Source organism: Nerophis ophidion, linkage group LG05 (genome assembly GCF_033978795.1).
Source record: "Nerophis ophidion isolate RoL-2023_Sa linkage group LG05, RoL_Noph_v1.0, whole genome shotgun sequence".
Lineage (NCBI taxonomy): Eukaryota > Metazoa > Chordata > Actinopteri > Syngnathiformes > Syngnathidae > Nerophis > Nerophis ophidion.
In genome coordinates, this window is record NC_084615.1 from 51,563,244 (window position 1) to 51,585,001 (window position 21,758).

The 21,758-nt window shown below is 38.6% G+C and overlaps 2 protein-coding genes across 5 annotated transcripts in view; both read right to left on the bottom strand.

The window, feature by feature from the left end:
- Nucleotides 1-191: 191 nt before the first annotated feature.
- syvn1 (synovial apoptosis inhibitor 1, synoviolin) lies at nucleotides 192-16,156 on the bottom strand. Of its 2 annotated transcripts, none has more exons than XM_061901477.1 (16): nucleotides 15,918-16,156; nucleotides 15,216-15,367; nucleotides 15,059-15,151; nucleotides 14,818-14,970; nucleotides 12,167-12,215; nucleotides 10,834-10,937; nucleotides 10,636-10,762; nucleotides 10,466-10,565; nucleotides 8,812-8,877; nucleotides 5,957-6,073; nucleotides 5,705-5,859; nucleotides 5,116-5,250; nucleotides 4,893-5,042; nucleotides 1,089-1,272; nucleotides 873-949; nucleotides 192-799 (listed from the first exon to the last, which is right to left on the bottom strand). In XM_061901477.1, the coding sequence occupies exons 2-16, from the start codon at nucleotides 15,345-15,347 to the stop codon at nucleotides 624-626; spliced, it is 1,818 nt and encodes a 605-aa protein (XP_061757461.1). In that variant the 5' UTR covers nucleotides 15,348-15,367; nucleotides 15,918-16,156; the 3' UTR covers nucleotides 192-623. The 2 variants fall into 2 exon arrangements, with proteins under 2 accessions (XP_061757461.1, XP_061757462.1); XM_061901478.1 differs by having other exon boundaries at nucleotides 15,817-16,156.
- A 672-nt stretch (nucleotides 16,157-16,828) lies between these two features.
- The window catches only part of smad5 (SMAD family member 5), a 70,505-nt gene continuing 65,575 nt past the window's right edge, over nucleotides 16,829-21,758 (bottom strand). For 2 of the 3 annotated variants that reach the window (XM_061901487.1, XM_061901488.1), the window contains one exon: nucleotides 16,829-17,703. In XM_061901487.1, the coding sequence (XP_061757471.1) occupies nucleotides 17,560-17,703 (144 nt within the window). In that variant the 3' untranslated portion in view covers nucleotides 16,829-17,559. Of the gene's footprint in view, nucleotides 17,704-20,254; nucleotides 20,359-21,758 lie in introns of all 3 variants that reach the window. The other variant, XM_061901489.1, reaches the window with a different exon arrangement.

The window sequence follows — 21,758 nt, forward strand, 5'->3', positions numbered from 1 at the left end:
CACGGTACCAATCGAGCTGCGACCCGGTCGGTGGTTGGGGTCCACCGGATTAGAGCACTAACCACAATTCTTAACTCCTTAATTATTAACATTTTATGAGCTATAATCATTAAAGTTTAACTTGAACTACCAAAAGATATTTTGTAATTTGCTGCTGTACAAATTGGAATTAAAAAGGCTTGAAGGCCTCATCATTCACACAGTTTATTCTTTTTATGTACAGTCCAGCCTATTAAAAGTCTCTATACAGTATGTACACAGAAAAAAAATGTGTATGTTGTTGCACTTGCAATGTTGAAAAAAGCAGGATGAAAAGTGAAATTTGTGTTGAAGTGAGAAGAGGAGTGCAGCGTTTTAGTCAAGCTGGCGGATTAAAAATAAATGATGACCTGAATGAAACAGTTTTATGCTAATCCTTCTCGGACACCTGCAGGATTCGTTTGTGTGGCCAAAGACAACAAAGTAAGTCAGACATTAGCGAAAAAGATCCTTGTTGACTTGACGTGATCTCTAAATTAATCCAGGGGAAGGTGAGCGGCTTGGAAAAAAAGGGGCGAAGAAAGCATCGAGTCATCCGTGTTCAAAGTTCCTTCCTGTCATTGCATTTTTCTCCATCTACTCCATCAATCGTCTGCAGGCGACGCCGTTTCCAGTTTCCGAAGACGCCGGCGCCTCAGCTCAGCGGCGTTAGGTTCGCCATCTTCATCCTCTGATCTTTCGTCAGTTTTATCTGGTTTGTCTCCATCGGAAGTGGCGACGGCGGCCGCCGACTCGTCCGTCTGGACTGCGGCTGCGCTTACTGAGGCAGCGAGAATGAAATATGAGATCACGTGATGTTAGATGTCATGTGTTTATAACCTGGATGTTCTTACAGCTGGGGTTGGAGCTCTCGTCTTGGCTCGCTGGGTCTGTGCTGGTACCAGCGGCGCTGCTGTCTGCCCTGGGAGGACTGCAGAAACAGCAAACGTTGATACATATCAATTTAACAGCGCCATCTACTGTCCTTCTCAGTTAATAAAATTATGCTTTTGTTGAGTATTTGACGCAGTAACTAACACTACGGAAATGCCAGCAGGATGTATACTTACGTAAGAGTGGCGACAGTGCTCAGGTAATGGTGGATGTTTAGCATGGCGGCGTCCAGCAGGGTGTGGATGTTTTGCAGACACTGCATCCTGGCCTCCAGACCCCGTCGACCCTCTGCCTCCAGCTCCCTCAGCTCTTCCTCCGACAGGCGTGTTAAAGATGGAGGAGGAGGAGGCATTGATGACACTGAAAGACAACACAAATCTTAGTTGATTTTGAAAAAAAAAAAAAACAACAACTCCCAGGTACATAGATATGTGATCATGTTTTATACACAGTACTTTTGTTCATGCTGTTGAATAACAGCAGGAACTTGTGTCGCAGTATATGATGATTACTGCATATAAGTATCAAAGTATATGATTACTGCATGTAAATGGATTGTACTTGTAAAGCGCTTTTCTACCCCTTTTTAAAGGAGCCCAAAGCACTTTGACAGTATTTCCACATTCGCCCATTCACACACACATTCACACACTGACGGTGGGAGCTGCCATGCAAGGCGCTCACCAGGTCCCATCAGGAGCAAGGGTGAATTGTCTTGCCCAAGGACACAAGGGACATGACTAGGATGGTAGAAATTGGGGATTGAACCAGTAACCCTCAGATTGCTGGCACAGCCACTCTACCAACTTCACCACGCCGTCCCCCTGCATGTAAGTGTCAAAGTATATGACGATTACTGCATATACGTATCAATATATATGATTACTGATTGTAAATGTCGAAGTAGATGATCATTACTGCATATAGTTATCAAAGTATATGATGATTACTGCATATAAGTGTGGAAGTGTATGATTACTACATGCAAGTGTCGAAATATGATTACTGCATATAAGTATCAAAGTGTACAATGATTACAGCATATTTGTTTCAGTGTATGATTACTAAATAAAAGTATCAATGTATGATGATTACTGTATGTAATTATTAAACTATATGATGATTACTGCATTTAAGTATCAAAGTAAATGATGATTACTGCATGTAAGTGTCATAGAACATGATGATTACTCCATATAATTATCAAAATATATGATTACTGCATGTAAGTGTCAAAGTATGATGATTACTGCATGTAAGTGTCAAAGTGTATGATGATTACTGCATGTAAGTGTCGAAGTGTATGATGATTACTGCATGTAAGTGTCGAAGTGTATGATGATTACTGCATGTAAGTGTCAAAGTATATGATTACTGCATGTAAGTGTCGAAGTGTATGATGATTACTACATGTAAGTGTCAAAGTGTATGATGATTACTTCATATAAGTGTCAAATAATGATTACTGCATATAAGTATCAAAGTGTACAATGATTACAGCATATTTGTTTCAGTGTATGATTACTGAATAAAAGTATCAATGTATGATGATTACTGTATGTAATTATTACACTATATGATAATTACTGCATATAAATATCAAAGTACATGATGATTACTGCATGTAAGTGTCATAGAACATGATGATTACTCCATATAATAATCAAAATATATGATTACTGCATGTACGTGCCATTGTATGAGGATTATTGCATATAACTATCAACGTATATGATGATTACTGCATGTAAGTGTTGAAGTATATGATGATTACTGCATGTAAGTGTCGAAGTGTATGATGATTACTGCATGTAATTGTCGAAGTGTATGATGATTACTTCATGTAAGTGTCAAAATATGATGATTACTGCATATAAGTATCAAAGTATACGATGATTACAGCATACACGAATCAATGTATGATGATTACTGAATAAAAGTATCAATGTATATGATGATTACTGTATGTAATTATTAAACTATATGATTACTGCATATAAGTATCAAAGTACATGATGATTACTGCATGTAAGTGTCATAGAACAAGATGATTACTCCATATAAGTATCAAAATATATGATTACTGCATGTAAGTGTCCAAGTATGATGATTACTGCATGTAAGTGTCGAAGTGTATGATGATTACTGCATGTAAGTGTCAAAATATGATGATTACTGCATATAAATATCAATGTATATGATGATTACTGTATGTAATTATTAAAGTATATGATGATTACTGCATATAAGTGTCAAAGTATATGATGACTACTGCATTAAGATTTTAAGTATTTGAAGATTACTGCATACAAGTGTGGAAGTAATTGACGATTACACTGCATATAAGTGTTGAAGTATTTGATGATAACTGCATATACATTTTTAAGTATTTCTGGATAATTGAAGTATATGATTAATGTATAAAGGTGTTGAATTATTCAATGATTACTGCATATACGTGTTCAAGTATGATAGATTACTGAGATGAAAAGTTGAAGTATATGATGATTACTGCATATTAGCGTTCAAGTATTTGATGATACAATATGCAATATTTTTGCATTGAGTTATAAAAACATTTTCTTTGCCTCGGTTGGCAAATTCACAAAATTATTTGACGATAAGACGATTAAAATCAAAAGCACCAATATCGGTGATAATAGCCCTGTATTTACTTGGTTTTGGATCGATACCAACATAAACTGTAAATAAAATGAAGTGCAAATGTAATAAAGCTTCACCACTTCAGTCATTTTTTGCGCTTTAAGAAACTTCTCTATGACTTTAGCTCCAGACTTGTTTGTTTGAGACTGTCATTACTGCTACAAGTGGTGGTACTGCGGCCTCCCATATGGACCACAGCTGAGAAATTGGTATTTTTGGCCGCCCTCTCGGGGGCACTATGGTTAAGAAACACGGGTCTCCAAGTTGTTTATGTTTAGCAAAAATAACGCTATCAGTTCTTGGATTTTTGAAATATGCTTATAGATACGACAACATTTTAAAAAGTATCCTCATTCCCTCTGTTTGATCAACTCCTGGGGACACTTTCAGACCCATCAATCTTTGAGATATTTTAGAACTCCCCTCGGATATTGAAAATTTAATTTTTGTAATCATCACAAAAAGACAAAGGTGTGATAAGGCAAAAAATATAATTCCATTTAAATATCATTTAAAGACTAAGTTTTGTTTTAGTTATTTAATAACATTTAAGCCTTTTGTCATTACATTATAGTTCTTGTATTATTCTATTTTTTGTTTAATTTTATTTTTACAATGCTACACAGGCCAATAAAGAGAAGCTACAAATGACACTCGTGCCACAGTTTAGACTGCAGGGCTTTTATCATTTTTCTAATGGGTTGAGCTTGCGATGTCAACTCAGTGGGCAACCACAACTGGTAAACTATTTCGCTTGTTAGCTTACTTGGTCACACACGAACGATAGTAATGAAAGAAAAACGGGATGTTTTATTGCAGCTGGAACTAACCAGTATGCTGCAACACTTATTTTGATAGCAATTGTTGGTGCAAAATTACAAGCCGAACAATCACAGATTTTACAGTCACGTAAATGAGTGTTGAGGATTTTCTTGGGTTTGCAGTGGGAGGAGCAAGCCGGTGTAGCGTACACTGAAATCGGTGCACGACTGATGTAGAAGTTTTGCTTTTCAGTGTTAACACTTTTAAAAAACACATTTTTGAGTAAAAACATCCTCAAATTCAGTTGTGTAAGTTATGTAACCATTTTAAAGTCTTGGATTGATTCAGTATGGTTTTAAAAGGTCACATATAACACATTTTCTTACAGTGCTTCGTTAAAACAGACTACATACTAAAATACAAGCAAGACATAAGTAAAAAAAAAGGTTTCAATGGGAAAGCAACAATAAAAGTTTTGTGTACAACAAAATGGTTTTCATATTTCAGTTGAAAAGGAATTGTGAAGTAAAAAGCAAAACCTCGGCTTAGCTTACTAAAAGGAGGCGGGGGTGGCGGCATGGGCAGCCACGGTGCACTGGGGAAGGGCGGAGGAATGGAGAAGGGGAATCCTGGCATTGCGGAGCCCGGAGGAGCAGCAGCTGTTGAAGCTGCGTCCACACCAGATGACGTGGACTGGCTGGTACCTAATGGAAGCAAGCATACAAGCTCAGGACATGCTCATGTCTTATTTCCTTGCGCTTCTTTAAGTCAACGTACCAGCCCCCTGTGTCCTCTCGCCGCTGCTATGTGGAGCGTCTGCAGCACCATGAGCTGCGGGTGGAGGCACTGGAGGGAACGGACCCCAGAAGGGGAAGAGGCCAGGAGGGAAGCCAGGCAACATGCCGGGAGCAACTGGAAAGGGAACAAGACACAAAAGTATTGATGTAACAAGTCCTCCAAGTATGTTAGTTGACTGTCACTTCAAAAATAATAGTACACGTCATTTGTCGCTTTATTGCAACAATGTGCCTTGTCCAAATTTGTGTCCAAGCAGCCGCAAGCCAAGAGGAAGGAAGACACAATGAGATTTCCTATACTATATTGCTTGGTTGACTGTGGCACATGCATCAGCAGGTTACACTGTGTTGCACAGGTGATATCACACTATTTACACAGCTGACACATCCTGCAATCAACTGGAATGCTCTGTGGAAACATCACTTTCAGGTAGATTTTAATTCTTGGTGACAGGATGAACAAATTACGGAACATCTTATTTTTTTTGTCATTTAATTTTTATTTTATGGGAGCATTTTAGATTGCAAGGCACATATTCCAGAAGGCCAAAAAGACTGGCTGCACTCACCATTAGCTGGTGGGACAGCGGCAGCAGCGTTGGGTACCGGAGCAGGGGGTGGAGCCTGGGCAGGGGCAGCATTCTGGTTATTAATAGAGGCCCGTAGAACGTCCATGCGACAGGTTGGACAGGTCTGCTGTCTCTGGAACCAGGAACGCAAGCAGCTGTGTGAAAGAGAAAAAGAGAAGCTTAACTTATCTTGATCATCTACGCATATGTTGTTCCAAAACCCAAGTCAGGTTCTTTCTGACAAGAACCTACCTGGAGTGGAAAATGTGATTACATGGTAGCTTCTTAGCTCCTGTGACCATATCCTCCCGACAAATGATGCAAACGTTGTCAGAGGACTGGAGGTCTTCGGGAGTAGCATCAGGGTAGCTGATGACCAAACACAAATTAATTATCTTGCTTGAAGGTCAAAGGCCAAAAGTTGTCAATTGTGTAGCTGGGGTTTGGGGACTGTAGGACTGTCTTTCCTAATCATAAGGCCACCAAAAAACATCAGTTTCTCAGCACTGGTCCATTTTTCATTAAAATACCCTTCTCTTTAGCACTATATTTGATTAGTATTCATTTTTGTAATCAGCATAACCTAAAAATTTGGCTGCATGCCTCAAATACATTTGGCAGTACTTTTAGGTGGGAGTACACACCCACGACATCATGTATTAAGCGTTTGTACGCACAAAAACCTGGCGTACGCCCCTTTTCAAGGTAAAGTTAAATATGTATTAAGAGTGTGGTGCTACACGCCAACTTAATGGTTGGCGTTCACACATTACATGCTGTGGATATTTTGGCGACAATCCGAGGAGATGGTGGGTAACTGTTTAAATTTTTTAAATGGCCAAAAATTACCATCAAATATTTATGAACAATTAACACCCCCAGTGTGTGCAACAACACAAGAATATAAATAGTTTAGAGAAAGTGGTGCAAAAAACCCATGAAATTATCAGCATGTTAGCCAGGTATATTAAATTACCGTACAAAGCAGCTTGAACAGGCCGCAATGAAAGCGCAATTTGAAGCAACACCCGGTTTTCTTAACGTACCCGGTAATCAAAGCAACTGACTGCACATACGGTGCTTGTCATCATATGACAAATATGAATATGTCAACAGGAAACATTTTCATTTGATCAATGTACAGATCCGATCATATGTGATGCGCAAAGGCAGTGACGCAACATTGTAGCGATGTGGCCGGGTTCAACTCATGTTAAAATCCTGTGCGTGAAGTGCAAAACACTAAACCACACCTTTTCTCCGGCGCTTGCACTACTACACAAATTTGAAGCAATAGTAGAATAGAGTACATTTTCACAATACAGCAAGAAGAACCTCCAACTCATTGGAAGTATAATTCTTCTTTGTTGCCGTCTTGCTCATTAACTTTGAAAATAAGAAAACATAGTAGCAGGGATCGATGTTTTCCTCAGAATATTTAGCGAGTACTCAAGACACCTCTAGATACTAGGGGTGTAGGGTGTAATAGCAATTGTATTCGGCTTCCGATTTTTCAGTACAGAGTGAAAGACGGAGTGTAATATAATACAAGCGGTCACAAAAGGCTGCGATTAAGACATACAGGGCACCTCTACAAGCCAGAGAAGAGTGCGTTGCCACCACAGTAAAAGGTTAGGAGGTGTTTGACCAGGATTAATGACTAGCGGTAGTAGTAATAAGACAATAAAAAAAATTAAATAGATAAACCACGCATGTCCAATGCGGGGCCTGGGGTCATTTGTGGACCGAGACTTATTTTTAATGGTCTTGTGATACATGAAATTAAATCTTAAGCTAAAAAAAACAGTAGAAATGGAAAAATAGAGCAAAAAGACCTACTATTAACACATAAAAGCTGAAAAGTTGATACTAATCACTAAATTTAAATATTTGTCTTAAAATATATGTGATTTCTTTCTTTAATTACATGCATATATGCCATGGGCTGTTAAACAAATTATCATATTATTAAAGGCCTACTGAAACCCACTACTACCGACCACGCAGTCTGATAGTTTATATATCAATGATGAAATCTTAACATTGCAACAATTGCCAATACGGCCGGTTTAGTTAACTAAATTGCAATTATAAATTTCCCGCTAAGTATCCTGTTGAAAACGTCGCGGAATGATGACGCGTGCGCGTGACGTCACCGGTTGTAGCGGACATGTTCTTCCAGCCAGATCCAAGCTATAAGTAGTCTGCTTTAATCGCATAATTACACAGTATTCTGGACAATTGTGTTGCTGAATCTTTTGCAATTTCTTCAATTAATAATGGAGAAGTCAAAGAAGAAAGATGTAGGTGGGAAGCGGTGTATTGCAGCTGTGTTTCGCAACACAAACACAGCCGGTGTTTCCTTGTTTACATTCCTGAAGGTGAAGCTTTACTATGGAACAGAGCGGTCAAGCTAACATGGTTCCCGACCACAATGTCAACCGGCAGGTTTCGGTGAGAAAATTGTGCTAATAAGTCGGCTCTTACCGTAGACATGAGCGGAGCTTGCGTCCTCCTCCAGCTGCGAACTATTACCTCCTCCCACCGGAGACACTGGCGGTCACCACACCCGTGGCCACATCCCTCCGACTTTAGGGTACCATATAATCTCACTAAAACACTAGTAACACAATAAGCAGATAATGGATTTTCCAGAATTATCCTAGTAAATGTGTCTAATAACATCTGAATTGCTCTCACAGCCCTCCCTTTTTTTTTTGTTTTTTTTGTTGTAGTCCTTCACTCTCACTATCCTCATCCACGAACCTTTCATCCTCGCTCAAATTAATGGGGAAATCGTCGCTTTCTCGGTCCGAATCACTCTCACTGCTGGTGGCTATGATTGTAAACAATTCGAGGCTCTGAGGAGCTCCACAACCCGTGATGTCACGTGCACAACATCTGCGACTTCCAGTACAGGCAAGGCTTTTTTATCAGCGACCAAAAGTTGCGAACTTTATCGTGGATGTTCTCTACTAAATCCTTTCAGAAAAAATATGGCAATATCGCGAAATGATCAAGTATGACACATAGAATGGACCTGCTATCCCCGTTTAAATAAGAACATCTCATTTCAGTAGGCCTTTAAATATCATTGCATTACTTACAGGGTGTTCATGTTACGGATGGCTCTCCGAGACATGATGGCGTCTGTTACAGCTTTCTTAAACTGTCTGAAATGATGGAGAAAATACACACAATTTAAAACATGTCCATTATACCTTACTATATGTCGGTACATGTTAGTGAGGCCACATCTACACAGAGTATTTTCATTAGAGTAAAAACAATCTACATTCACACAAATTTAGTTTTAAAACAGTTTCTTTCTATAAGAAAAATTACATACATCTCCTGTTGTTATGCACACTTTGTTCAATTAGAACCCTGGGAGAAGCAACCACATCTGACTTGCTGGCTTCTATTAGTGTTGTGGTACACTAGAGTGCAAGTACAATGACATGTACATTATCTCAAAAATCAGTGCACTCGCATGGTGCGCAGGAAGCTTATTGTTTTTAATTTGCTGTGCGAGTTATAAGACATGCACAAAATGAAAGCAAGACTCGCGGCATTATAACGCCTATTATCAATCTAGTACGAGTGCCCTAAATTGCATGTTTTTAGAAACGAGATATCTTGACTGATTGCTGTGTTTTTAGGTTCCGTCCAACCATTCATCCACTTTGGGGTCGCTGGAGCCTATCTCAGCTACAATCGGGCGGAAGGTCAGCAAAAATTAAGTTACGAGCCTCCCCACTGTTAGTTGGCGTAGCGAATGTCAGATCCTACCAAGACATAGTCTTACTTGCTACTTGCTAGCATTAGCCTAAAGCTCGACATCAATACACTGTTTTTCAACTACTGTAAAGAAGAAAGTGAGTGTGAAGGATAGTACTGATAAGGAAAAGTGAATGATATTAATTGAATTGAAGAAAAAAATCATCAACAACATGACTGGCCTTGTAGTAGACTTGCCAAGGCAGTTGGAGCATAGCATTGCTAGTCTTCACCATACTGAAGCAGAATGAGTCTAAAACCAGCCACAGATGTTAAAATAATATCTAGTTGGTTGAAATGTATCTATGAAAATATGGAGAAACTGCCGACAGCTTGACTGACGGCGAAGCAGCTCCAAAGAGATACTGTAGGAAAATGCTGTACATCATTATCATTATATCATGTTTTAAAACTACTCCAGGTGTTTGTACTACATTTAATTATTGTATTGTTTTTTATGCAATATTTCCTATCTAAAAGTTGTTTTTTCTTTTTAAAATGTATGTTACATGTTAAAGTTGTGCTGTTTTGGGAGTGGGACCATGCATCGATTAAACTGATTTCAATTCTTTTCAACGGGCGACATTGGTTTTAGATAATGTTTTTAGTTACAAGCTCTTTTACAGGACCAATTAAGTCTGTAAGTTGAGGCACTACTGCATATTAGATGAATGACATGCACATTGTCGTCACTATCCATTATTTTTTTTCCAATTAAGTCTGTAAGTTGAGGCACTACTACATATTAGATGAATAATGACATGCACATTGTCACTATTCATTATTTTTTTAAACGCAAAAGTGTAAAATAAAACACACACGTGTCTATCTAGCATGATCTGTTTTGAATTAAGGTTTTAAAAACATGACGTCGCACATTTTTTATGACACAAACCAAAAGGCATGCACACACAGAGGGCAATCACGTGTAGAGTGTCAAATAAAAGTAGTAGTATTGTGTACTCTAGTGTGATGCCTCACCTCATAGCCAGATACATGGGCCGTATGGCAAAAAGGGGGAAGGTGTGCACTTTTATCATAATTGTCAAAAATGCAATGTACAGGAGCACTTTGATGAAACCTGAAAAATCAATAGACATGATTACTAGTAGTTCTACTAGTATTACAACTATGAAATACACAAACAATACCTGTAAAGAGCTCTGTATAGAGCATATACACAGCTTTGTTGTCCCAGGGATTTTCACTCTGCAGATCAGCAGTGTGCAGGCCGTACTTAATAAACGTTGTCAACACCATGGTCAACAAGATGGCGTACTGAAGTGCAGAAAATATTGAAATGCCACATTATATTCAATGTAATTCAGATGGATTCCAAAGAGACAAACCTCAAAGCCAAAAACCAGCTGGACTGAGGCTCCACGGGTGATGATGCTTTGACAGGCGTGGTTAACAAAGAGGAAGTCCAAGACTCCCAGCAGCCCTATCAGAGCTGCAGGACACAAGAATCAAACTGAAATTACAGTTTATAAAGCATACAGAGCGGGGGCGAGCCTGAGGCTTCAAACTGAGTTTGCGTTCCTACGACGTCAAGTTTTAGTGAAAGTTGGAACTTCTGCTAAATTAACAGTTGAGTTTTACATACATGTCAAATACAGTAATAAAAAGATTCATTAAAAAACTGTTTTTCTTTTCTTCCTGTGGTTGTTGTAAAGGATGGAAAGAGGCTTTCTGGGAGCAGTACGTTTCCTGTGATCCTGTATCACAGCCTTGATCACGTTTTAGGTGATAATCTCTCGGCTACTTAGGTGTGACTGCATATTTTGACATCTTCATTATGGTGGTGGCGTTAGATCAATTGGATGTATGAAGCAAAACATTTTGATTTCTACACATTTTATTACATCTAATTTCATTTTCTTTGATGCCCTGCTACCAGACAAATGTGCCTCACACTTATGAGACCTAAGGGAAAAAAATCCAAACAAAAAACAAGTCATGTGTGACACTTGTGTAACAACGTGCGGCTCTGCATTATTTGGCCAACGTATTTTACTGCAGCGCGCACTTAACTAGTAATTTTTGTAATGAATTAAAAGTGCAAAAGATTTTGTTAAACGGGTTGCACTTGTATAGCGCTTTTCTACCCCTTTTTAAGGAGCCCGAGCTTTGACAGTATTTCCACATTCGCCCATTCACACACCAACGGTGGGAGCTGCCATGCAAGGCACTCACCAGGACCAATCAGGAGCAAGGATGAAGTGTCTTGCCCAAGGACACAACGGACGTGACTAGGATGGTAGAAGGTGGAGATCGAACCAGTAACCCTCAAATTGCTGGCACAGCCACTCTACCAACTTCGCCACGCCGTCCCCCCGTTAAGTCAATTCATGTCAGTTTAACAGAATGAATAAATTAATTATTGTCAGAATACATTTCCTAATTATCATAGATGTAATAAAATAAATAATACAAATTGTTGTATTAACTGCAAAAACTTCCCAACTATTTATTTGGCCTCGAAGTCTGTACTGCACTCCTGAAATCAAATACATTTTGCATAATATTCCGAGTGATTAAATGTATGGCAACAGGATTAATGCTTATACTGCATGATGCTGAGTGGATTCACTGGAGGAGCACATAAACACACTAAGTGATGTGCATGAAGTTTCATTTCAGAGCAGCATTGAAATATGATCAATTATTGTGTGTACTTACATAAGACTCTGAAGTGGAAAACCCAAGATATGTTTGGACTGCGTTCCATCTGACAAAGACAAAGACGAATTAAAAATACGGACACAACTTAAGAAACAGTGACTAAAACACTTAGTATTTCATGTGCAGTAACCGGGTGATTTTTCCTTATTCCTAAAAAAAATAAGCAGATCTGATGAATATCTCATTTACTAACAATAACATTTTAAATCATATTAATAATGATTATGATATCCAGATTTAAATGTCAATTATGAAAGCCCTAAAAAAATGTATCTAAACTATTTACTTTAGTTGTGTCCCTTGGTTTAAACATACATACTTTTATTATTTCATCGTGTGAAATGTAAAAAATGTTTATTCAAGCAAAATTTGTCAAACAGAGAACAATGGTTGATATGAAAAACACTAACCTATTTATCATTAACCATCTAGATCGGATTTATGCTTTAAGTTGAAGTGGAGTTATAATTGGTTTTCTGGTAACCACTATTGGCCACAATATTTAATTTAGTTAAACTCATGATGCAGTAAGATGAATGATTTGGACACGTTTATCACTGGATACTTTCTACTACGTAAGTCATGTGCGACTTATTATTTGATACTTGTTTATATTGACAAATGTGCCGTTTCAGACTGCAACATTGTTCAGTTAAGGACACTTATTGCATAATTGTGTGCTAAACTGTTGTGTAGCTGATAGCTTCTAGGAGCCTATAAATAGCCGCGTTTACCTTTTGTAAATGCAAGAAAATACCAACATTGTGTTTTTTCGGAGGACAAGGACAAGCGGTCAAAAATGGATCGATGAATGATTTAGAGGTTAACAGGCGAACAGCTTTGTGTAAGTAGACACACTACAGGACTGCTTGTATCTGAGCATTAAAGAGGGCACTTTAAGTTGATGATTACTTTGTGTAGAAATCTTTATTTGTGATTGAATCACTTGTTTATTTTTCAACAAGTTTTTAGTTATTTTTATATCTTTTTTTCCAAATAGTTCAAGAAAGACCACTACAAATGAGCAATATTTTGCACTGTTATACAATTTAATGAATCAGAAACTGATGACATAGTGCTGTATTTTACTTCTCTTTTTTTCAACCAAAATTATTTTGCTCTGATTAGGGGGTACTTGAATTAAAAACATGTTCACAGGGGGTACATCACTGAAAAAAGGTTGAGAACCTTTGATGTAGTGTGTGTATGCACACTACAATAGCTTCTTCCAAGCTGGATATAAATAATATTTTGTAGATTAACCTTTGTTTCACTTACTGTACTCAGTGGCCGAGTGGTTAGAGTGTCCGCCCTAATATCAGTAGGTTGTGAGTTCAAACCCCGGCTGAGTCATACCAAAGACTATAAAAATGGGACCCATTACCTCCCTGCTTGACACTCAGCTTCAAGGGTTGGAATTGGGGGTTAAAACACCAAAAATTATTCCCGGGCGCGGCCACCACTGCTGCCCTTTACTACCCTCACCTCCCAGGGGGTGATCAAGGGTGACGGGTCAAATGTAGAGAATAATTTCGCCACTCCTAGTGTGTGTGCGTGACAATCATTGGTACTTTAACTTTATTATAACCAAAATGATGTTAAGAGTTCTGTCAAGTAAAAATATTTGTGAAGCCATGAGACGTCAGAATGGCTTGATGGGTGACGGCTCAAATGTAGAGAATAATTTTGCCACACCTAGTGTGTGTGTGTGACAATCTTTGGTACTTTAACTTTATCATAACCACAATGATGTTAAGAGTTCTGTCAAGTAAAAATGTTTGTGGAGCCATGAGACGTCAGAAGGGCTTGATGGCTCTGTGTGTGTGTGCTTTTGTGGGGGAGAATGAGTTTTGTAATAACTTTGTCAATCGGTTTAACCAGCTGACAGCCGCTACATTACGTATGTTTGTAGTAATGTTTTTTATGAAATAGTCACATAGTTCAACAATCACTGTCCAGATGAAATCGTTCAGTACCAGGATGTTTAAACTTGGCAGATATACGTGTGGTCCCTTTCTGCTGTGGTTGCACTCACGAGACAGTAATTTTTGATCCTTAATACAGAGTGGCATTATGGTTCTTTTATCCTCATCTCATTCTCAATGGATGTTTCCATGTATCTTAATTGAAGTGATCAGAATAGATTTGCTAATTTTTGGGCGTTTGTATTAATTTTTCCAGGAGTCTTAATTGAAGTGATCGGAATAGATTTGAAAAGATTTTACGTTTCTTTTGTTACATTATTGCGAGTGGTGTACACTGCATCTAAACTTCAAGTGCAATAAAATGTTTTACCTTCCAGGGGGGCTGGACTTATTCCAGCCTCTGAGGTGGTAAAAGCAAAAGCAATTCATCTTTGGGAGAATACACCGAAGGCCAGATTTGACAGGGAATGCCCAGATTGTGCATCTTGGATGAAAGTGCACAATGACAGACTTCAGTTGAGGGGGAGAATGCTGTGCAACCAGAATACGTGCAGTTGGGCACATTTTTTTCCACTTAAACAAATTGGAAAATATGGCCTTTTATGTGTACAAAACGCAAAAGTATTGAGACATAAAAAAAGACATCAAAATGCGCGACCAAGCCAGCTGTGGTATTGGAAAAACCCGTCACACTTTCTGCAGATGAAGAAACAAGTCACTTACGAAGTCCACCCGGTCCTCGGCCAACCAGTGGAAGCACTTAAGGAAGAGCAGGAGTGTGAAGAGGGCAACAAAGCGAGGGGAAAAATCATCCCTGAATACGGTAAAAGCCAAACACGTCTCAGTCACTGCGTACCAAGAACGCTCAATGACATGCTGAAAGAAAAGAGCGACATCATTAGATGTATAGTCGACGTCCACAATGGACAAGTGTATTTGTTGATTAAATGTAACTCCAAAGTACCTCCATTTCTGCAGCCCTCAGCTGTCCAAAAAACACCTTCCTCATGAACTTTCCCAAAAGAAACACCAATACAAAGGCTTGAATGTACAGCACCTGGAAGCATACAAAATGTCAGTGAAATAACGACACACTGAAGCACATATAAAATATGTCTCACCGCCATGCTGGGGCTACTCTTGGTAAGGTAGACTACTGTAGGGTAAAACTGGTGTTTGAGAAAGTAGGCGTGAGCCACCACACCGGCGGTCAACGCCAGGCTGGTGACGGTCACCAATGCTGCCCGCACCATGTTGGACTCCAGCGTGGCTTCTGTCAGAAGAGAAACAGGAGGGCGTCACTTGGCAAGCAAGCAGCATGCAATGAAGCGTACAGCTCTTACATTTGCTTGCACATAAGTACATACATTTTTTTAAAACATACTAATTGCTTGATTGTATAGTTTTTTTGCCCAATGATCGGCCATATCTTACAAGTCAATTCATGCTCACACTATTAATCGTTACAATTTATCCTCTTTAATCGCTGTTGATTTAGCCACCATCAAATAAAATATATTGGTCACGTTGAGCACAATGCCCTGGAAACCTTGCTGCGGAGCACACTAACCACTAACTAAAAGCGACATGTTTAAATACTTATTTTGATGAGCTGAGCCCATAAATGAAAAGGACAGATAGCTAATTAGACGTTAAGCTCATGTTGGCTAACGGTAGCTAGCTTAGCCGGTAGCTAACCAGCTGTAACTTCTCTGGACTCACCAAGGCGATAAGGAAGGCTTGTTAAAGAAATATTTCCTCAGTTTTTAAGACGTCTATATCCCTGTTAGTCACTTCATTTGGAGAATTTGAAGTTGCCTTACTGTGATATTTAGAATTGTCGCCCCTGTTCTTCAGTATACGTGTTTATCTTTGGCTTGCTGTCTGGCAGCCACATCACATCCGGCTCTTACGGTAATTTGACGCACCCACATTTAAAATATTCAAAATTTTACAGACTGGCAATTTAATATCTGCATCTACGCTGTACGTATAGACTAATAGTTCTTTATAAACGTTTGTGGCAATACCGATCATGTGTCCGACTCTCGTATTAAGTTTGCAACACGTCAGTGACGTTTCATGAGAAATACGGTACGTGGACCAATCGGAAGTTGTCAGACTGCGTTAGTGTGTGACGTAAGAGTAACGAAATAGCTGTTAAAATGCAAGTGACTTGGAAAATATTGCCTTTCATTATGTAACGTAAGTGAATTAATGTACCACTGGTTATTCAGAATCAGACATACTTTATTAATCCCCGAGGGGAAATTTACATTTTGAATATTACTGAGTTTGTAGCATATTAAAACATCAAATTATGAGACATGCCTTAAGCAGTGCGCTTGAAATAACCAAATATATATATATACTTTTACTTTTACTCTTTACCCTGCCTTGAGTAAAACTATCTAAAAATAAAACAACATTGTGATTCTAGAGGAAAAATAGAATCTTAACAACAACAGGAAGTGCACAGTTGCAAATGCAAGTAATACGTCTGGGTTGTGGAGCACAGAGATGTATCACTGGTCCACAAGGTGTCACTCCCAACTGTGGGTGTGGACCCTTCCACCAAAAAACATGAATTGATAAGAAAAGCCCAGGTGTGTGATTAATAATAATAAAAAAAAGTTCATTGTTTTAGTATACATATAAAAACAGCTTTCATTCTATGATCTACATCTTCAAGTCCAAATTTGAATTGTGAGATGAAAAAATACAAGTACAGCAGTCATGTTAACCAAATAACCAGTTTATTAAATGGCGCTTATGAAGTCATTCATCAACTTCGAGTTGTAACGCATGGCAACATTTCATATACGCCTCCACATAATCCTTGAGTGCACAAAATTGTTAATCGAGTGTAGACAATGCATGTCTCACTTACTGATGGAACAAGAAAAGTCTTATGGTCAGAGTGGATCTTTCGTGACTAGTTAAAACATTCACAATAGTGTTGGCTTATGGCACGAAGAACTTGATTCAGTGATCCGTCTCCCACAGCTTTAGCAAACATTACTTTCTCAGTGTTTATTTTAACAATTAGATGAGAAGAGCAAGCATTTGTGATATCTGAACCTAAGATGTAAAATATCAGACAGACAACAAAATAAAAAAAATGTTCCATGAATTCAGAATTGTCAAAAAATAAGGCAAAAACTAAACATACGTAGTAATGAAATACAATTGGAGTAACCTATACAATTTGATGCAATTTATGGAAGCTCAACAACGCTTCAGCAATGTCGTTGTGGAAAAGTAGTCAGTCCATGCCATCACAACTACTTTTCTTCTTTCTCCCGCTGATATTAAACATGATTCTAAATTCTGGCTGCTGCTGCCATTCTAGTCCAACAAGCCCCTCCCACAGTAGATGTAAACAGTTTAGCCATTTAAGACCACATTAAATTAAATCACTGATGGAGGGAAAAAAGTGACAAAAAAATAAAAAAAATCTAAATATTATGACACAGAGGAGATTGGGTTGAGGGGGGAACCCATCTGAGTCAGGACCTTGTCCAACCACTGAAGCGGCCCATGCAGGTGCACTTCGATCCAACAGGGGGTGCTGGTGACGTCCTGTCTGTGGTACTCCGCTCCCCAGCCCTTGAACAGGCAAGGAGAACAAATTAAACAATGAATACATTTACTTCAGTGTTTGATGAGTCATGATTATGGGTTTCTGTTCTTCTCTTTTTAAGAGTGAGTGTTGATTCAGCTTGTTGATGTACTTGACACATGTAGTTTGATTGACTGAGTGTAGTCACACTTAGGCCAATTGTACCACGCTTGGGCCCCGTTTACATCTAAAGTAGTGTGTCCCCTGCCATTATATGAAAAACTAACCCGTGATAAAGTTTGGGAAACCACCCCACCTTTGTCACGATTTGAGCAAAGGAGCTGCGCCATGCAGTACAATACAATTAACAGAAAATGTTTCATGTTTTTAGTGTAATCAGACAAATTTAATAATTCCCATCAGATATTGTAATCTGTTTCTCACCACCTTTTATTCTGAGCTCACTACTGGTCTAAATGCTCAGGTGTTAATTTGTGTGACTAATAATCATTCCCTCTATGATGCTCTTTGATTAACAAAACAGGTCACAGAGAAAATCAATCAATCAATGTTTATTTATATAGCCCTAAATCACAAATGTCTCAAAGGACTGTACAAACCACTACGACTACGACATCCTCGGAAGAACCCACATAAGGGCAAGGAAAACTCACACCCAGTGGGCAAGGAGAATTCACACCCAGTGGGACGCCAGTAACAATGATGACTATGAGAACCTTGGAGAGGACCTCAAAAGAAAAGGCTTCGGTTAGATACAAGTGGCATCAAATAATTAATTTACAACAGAAAAATATAGAAAGTGCTCTGATCACCAACAAAAGCTCAACTGGCTGACTGTCTTACGAAAAAGGGGGCATCACCCTTCATGCTTTTGAAAGCATTGAGTGAAGGAAAATGGGTTCTTACCTAAGCTGATTTTATTGTTTCTGTTGTTCAAAAAGACACGTGTTTGTTCTCAAGGAACATGTGCTATTTAAGTTTTTTAAATAAAATATAGGGAGATTGTTAACATTAGTCTCCATATACTGGGTTAACGCATGCGCAGTTTGTGGGCGGGAAGTGGAGATTGAGTGTTTACGTTTTTTTCTCTGTGCAGAAGTTGATTAAACGTTGTGAACGAGGATAAACATTGTGTTTATTCACCTCCACTTAACACTACTCGGTTATCAAATGCTCTGTCATAAGGCATGCTTGTTATCTGAAGGCCTGTCATAATATTCATTGTTCATGCTGACAGACTCTTGTACAAACCCCGTTTCCATGAGTTGGGAAATTGTGTTAGATGTAAATATAAACGGAATACAATGATTTGCAAATCCTTTTCAACCCATATTCAATTAAATGCACTTCATTTATTTATTACAAAAACAAGATATTTGATGTTCAAACTCATAAACTTTATTTTTTTGCAAATAATAATTAACTTAGAATTTCATAGCTGCAACACGTGCCAAAGTAGTTGGGAAAGGGCATGTTCACCACTGTCTTACATCACCATTTCTTTTAACAACACTCAAACGTTTGGGAACTGAGGAAACTAATTGTTGAAGCTTTGAAAGTGGAATTTTCCCCCATTCTTCTTTCATGTAGAGCTTCAGTCGTTCAACAACATCCACTGTCGTATTTTACGCTTTATAATGCGCCACACATTTTCGATGGGAGACAGGTATGGACTGCAGGCGGGTCAGGAAAGTACCCGCACTCTTTTTTTTTTTTACAAAGCCACGCTGTTGTAACACGTGCTGAATGTGGCCTGGCATTGTCTTGCTGGAATAAGCAGGGGCGTCCATGAAAAAGACGGCGATAAGATGGCAGCATATGTTGTTCCAAAGCCTGTATGTACCTTTCAGGATTAATGGTGGCTTCACGGATGTGTAAGTTACCCATGCCTTGGGCACTAATGCACCCCCATACCATCACAGATGCTGGCTTTTTAACTTTGCGTCGATAACTGTCTGGATGGTTCGCTTCCCCTTTGGTCCGGATGACACGATGTTGAATATTTCCAAAAACAATTTGAAATGTGGACTCGTCAGACCCACAGAACACTTTACAACTTGGCATCAGTCCATCTTAGATGATCTCGGGCCCAGAGAAGCCGGCGGCGTTTCTGGATATTGTTGATAAATGGCTTTCGCTTTGCATAGTAGAGCTTTAATTTGCACTTACAGATGTAGCGACAAACTGTATTTAGTGTCAGTGGTTTTCTGAAGTGTTCCTGAGCCCATGTGGTGATATCATTTAGAGATTGATGTCGGTTTTTGATACAGTGCCGTCCGAGGGATCGGAGGTCACGGTCATTCAATGTTGGTTTCCGGCCCTGCCGCTTACGTGGTATGATTTCTCCAGATTCTCTGAACCTTTTGATGATATTATGGACCGTAGATGTTGAAATCCCTAAATTTCTTGCAATTGCACTTTGAGAAACGTTGTTCTTAAACTGACTATTTGCTTACGCAGTTGTGGACAAAAGGGTGTACCTCGCCCCATCCTTTCTTGTGAAAGACTGAGCATTTTTTGTAAAGCTGTTTTTATACCCAATCATGGCACCCACCTGTTCCCAATTAGCCTGCATACCTGTGGGATGTTCCAAATAAGTGTTTGATGAGCATTCCTGAACTTTATCAGAATTGATTGCCACCTTTCCCAACTTCTTTGTCACGTGTTGCTGGCATCAAATTCTAAAAAAAAAAAAGTTAATCAATTTGAACATCAAATATGTAGCATATTCAACTGAATATGGGTTGAAAAGGATTTGCAAATCATTGCATTAAGTTTATATTTACATCTAACACAACTTCCCAACTCATATGGAAACAGGGTTTGTACTTCCTGAATCTGACACGTCATTTGTGGTATAATTCGTCTCATCAAATTGCTTTTTTATACCCTTCACTTTCTCTTCTAGTCCAATCACTTTTTCTATCAGTCTATCCATTAATTTACAAACTATTGCAGAAATATCACCCTTTCCTCACTTCTTTAATGTGTTTTGACCTGTGTTACATTTCCTCCAGTAGCAATTGCTCTAAGACTGGAAGGCAGGACTAGCTTCCCCTGTAATGTCAAAAATAAATAAGTACATAAAATAAGTGTGCAAATTGTACTTTTGGGTCTACATTTCATTGACTACATATGCGCTAGAATGTGTTCAACTTTTGTTGACAATCAGCTACTTATAATTTTTTCTCATTTATTGTGGTAGCATCACAATGCATTAAACAGTGTTGAAGCTAAGTGTCCATGGACTTCAATGGGTGAGCATTAAGCGGGTTGTTCCACTGCAGCCAAACCGGACAATTATTGGATAAACACTTTGCTCTGTGCCTCCCACTGGATGCCGATCGTCTCTGGAAGCATATGGAAAGTGTCATTGGTCTCAGCTCGCCTGGATGCTGGATTTTCGCATGATAATTGAATGTGTCTACGGCTGAATCCCATTATAATTGACAGCAATATGAGCAAATCAACATTCTTGAATTTTAAACCACTGCCAAAACATTTTTTAAGTTTCATTTTGTTGTCCTGAGTTTATATACGAACATTTTAAAATTCTCTATGTGACGTTTTCTTTGTACAATCTAGCACCTTTAAATCTTTTATTGGAGACTGTATTTGTGTTTACGGAATAGCTGAAAATGAGCCTCCCCTACTTGAAAGACTAGCAGTCGCCACTGATGTCCCTGTACTGTTGATCAAGCCTAGAAAACACTTTGTTCAACCTTGTTTCAATATGATTAAACATTGTAAATACTTCATGGTTACTACCAGACTCTTGACTCTCTTCCACATCCTCCACCTTTCTATTTATTGTAGCTAAGAGAGTAACAATAGGTTTTAACAATGTTTTGACAATTGTGGTTGCTGTTACGTTTCAGGTACAATTACATGTTTTAGAATGACTTAGTCCGAAACAATTGAGTGATTTGAAATCGATTCAGTGATTTGAAATCGAATCAGTAACTTTATAGCAAAAAAAAAAAAATCCGGGTGAATGGAAAATACATACTGGATACTGCAAGTTAGGTTTCCTAAATTCCTGTTATTACTTGTGAGGGAATTATGTATAAATAAATTATGA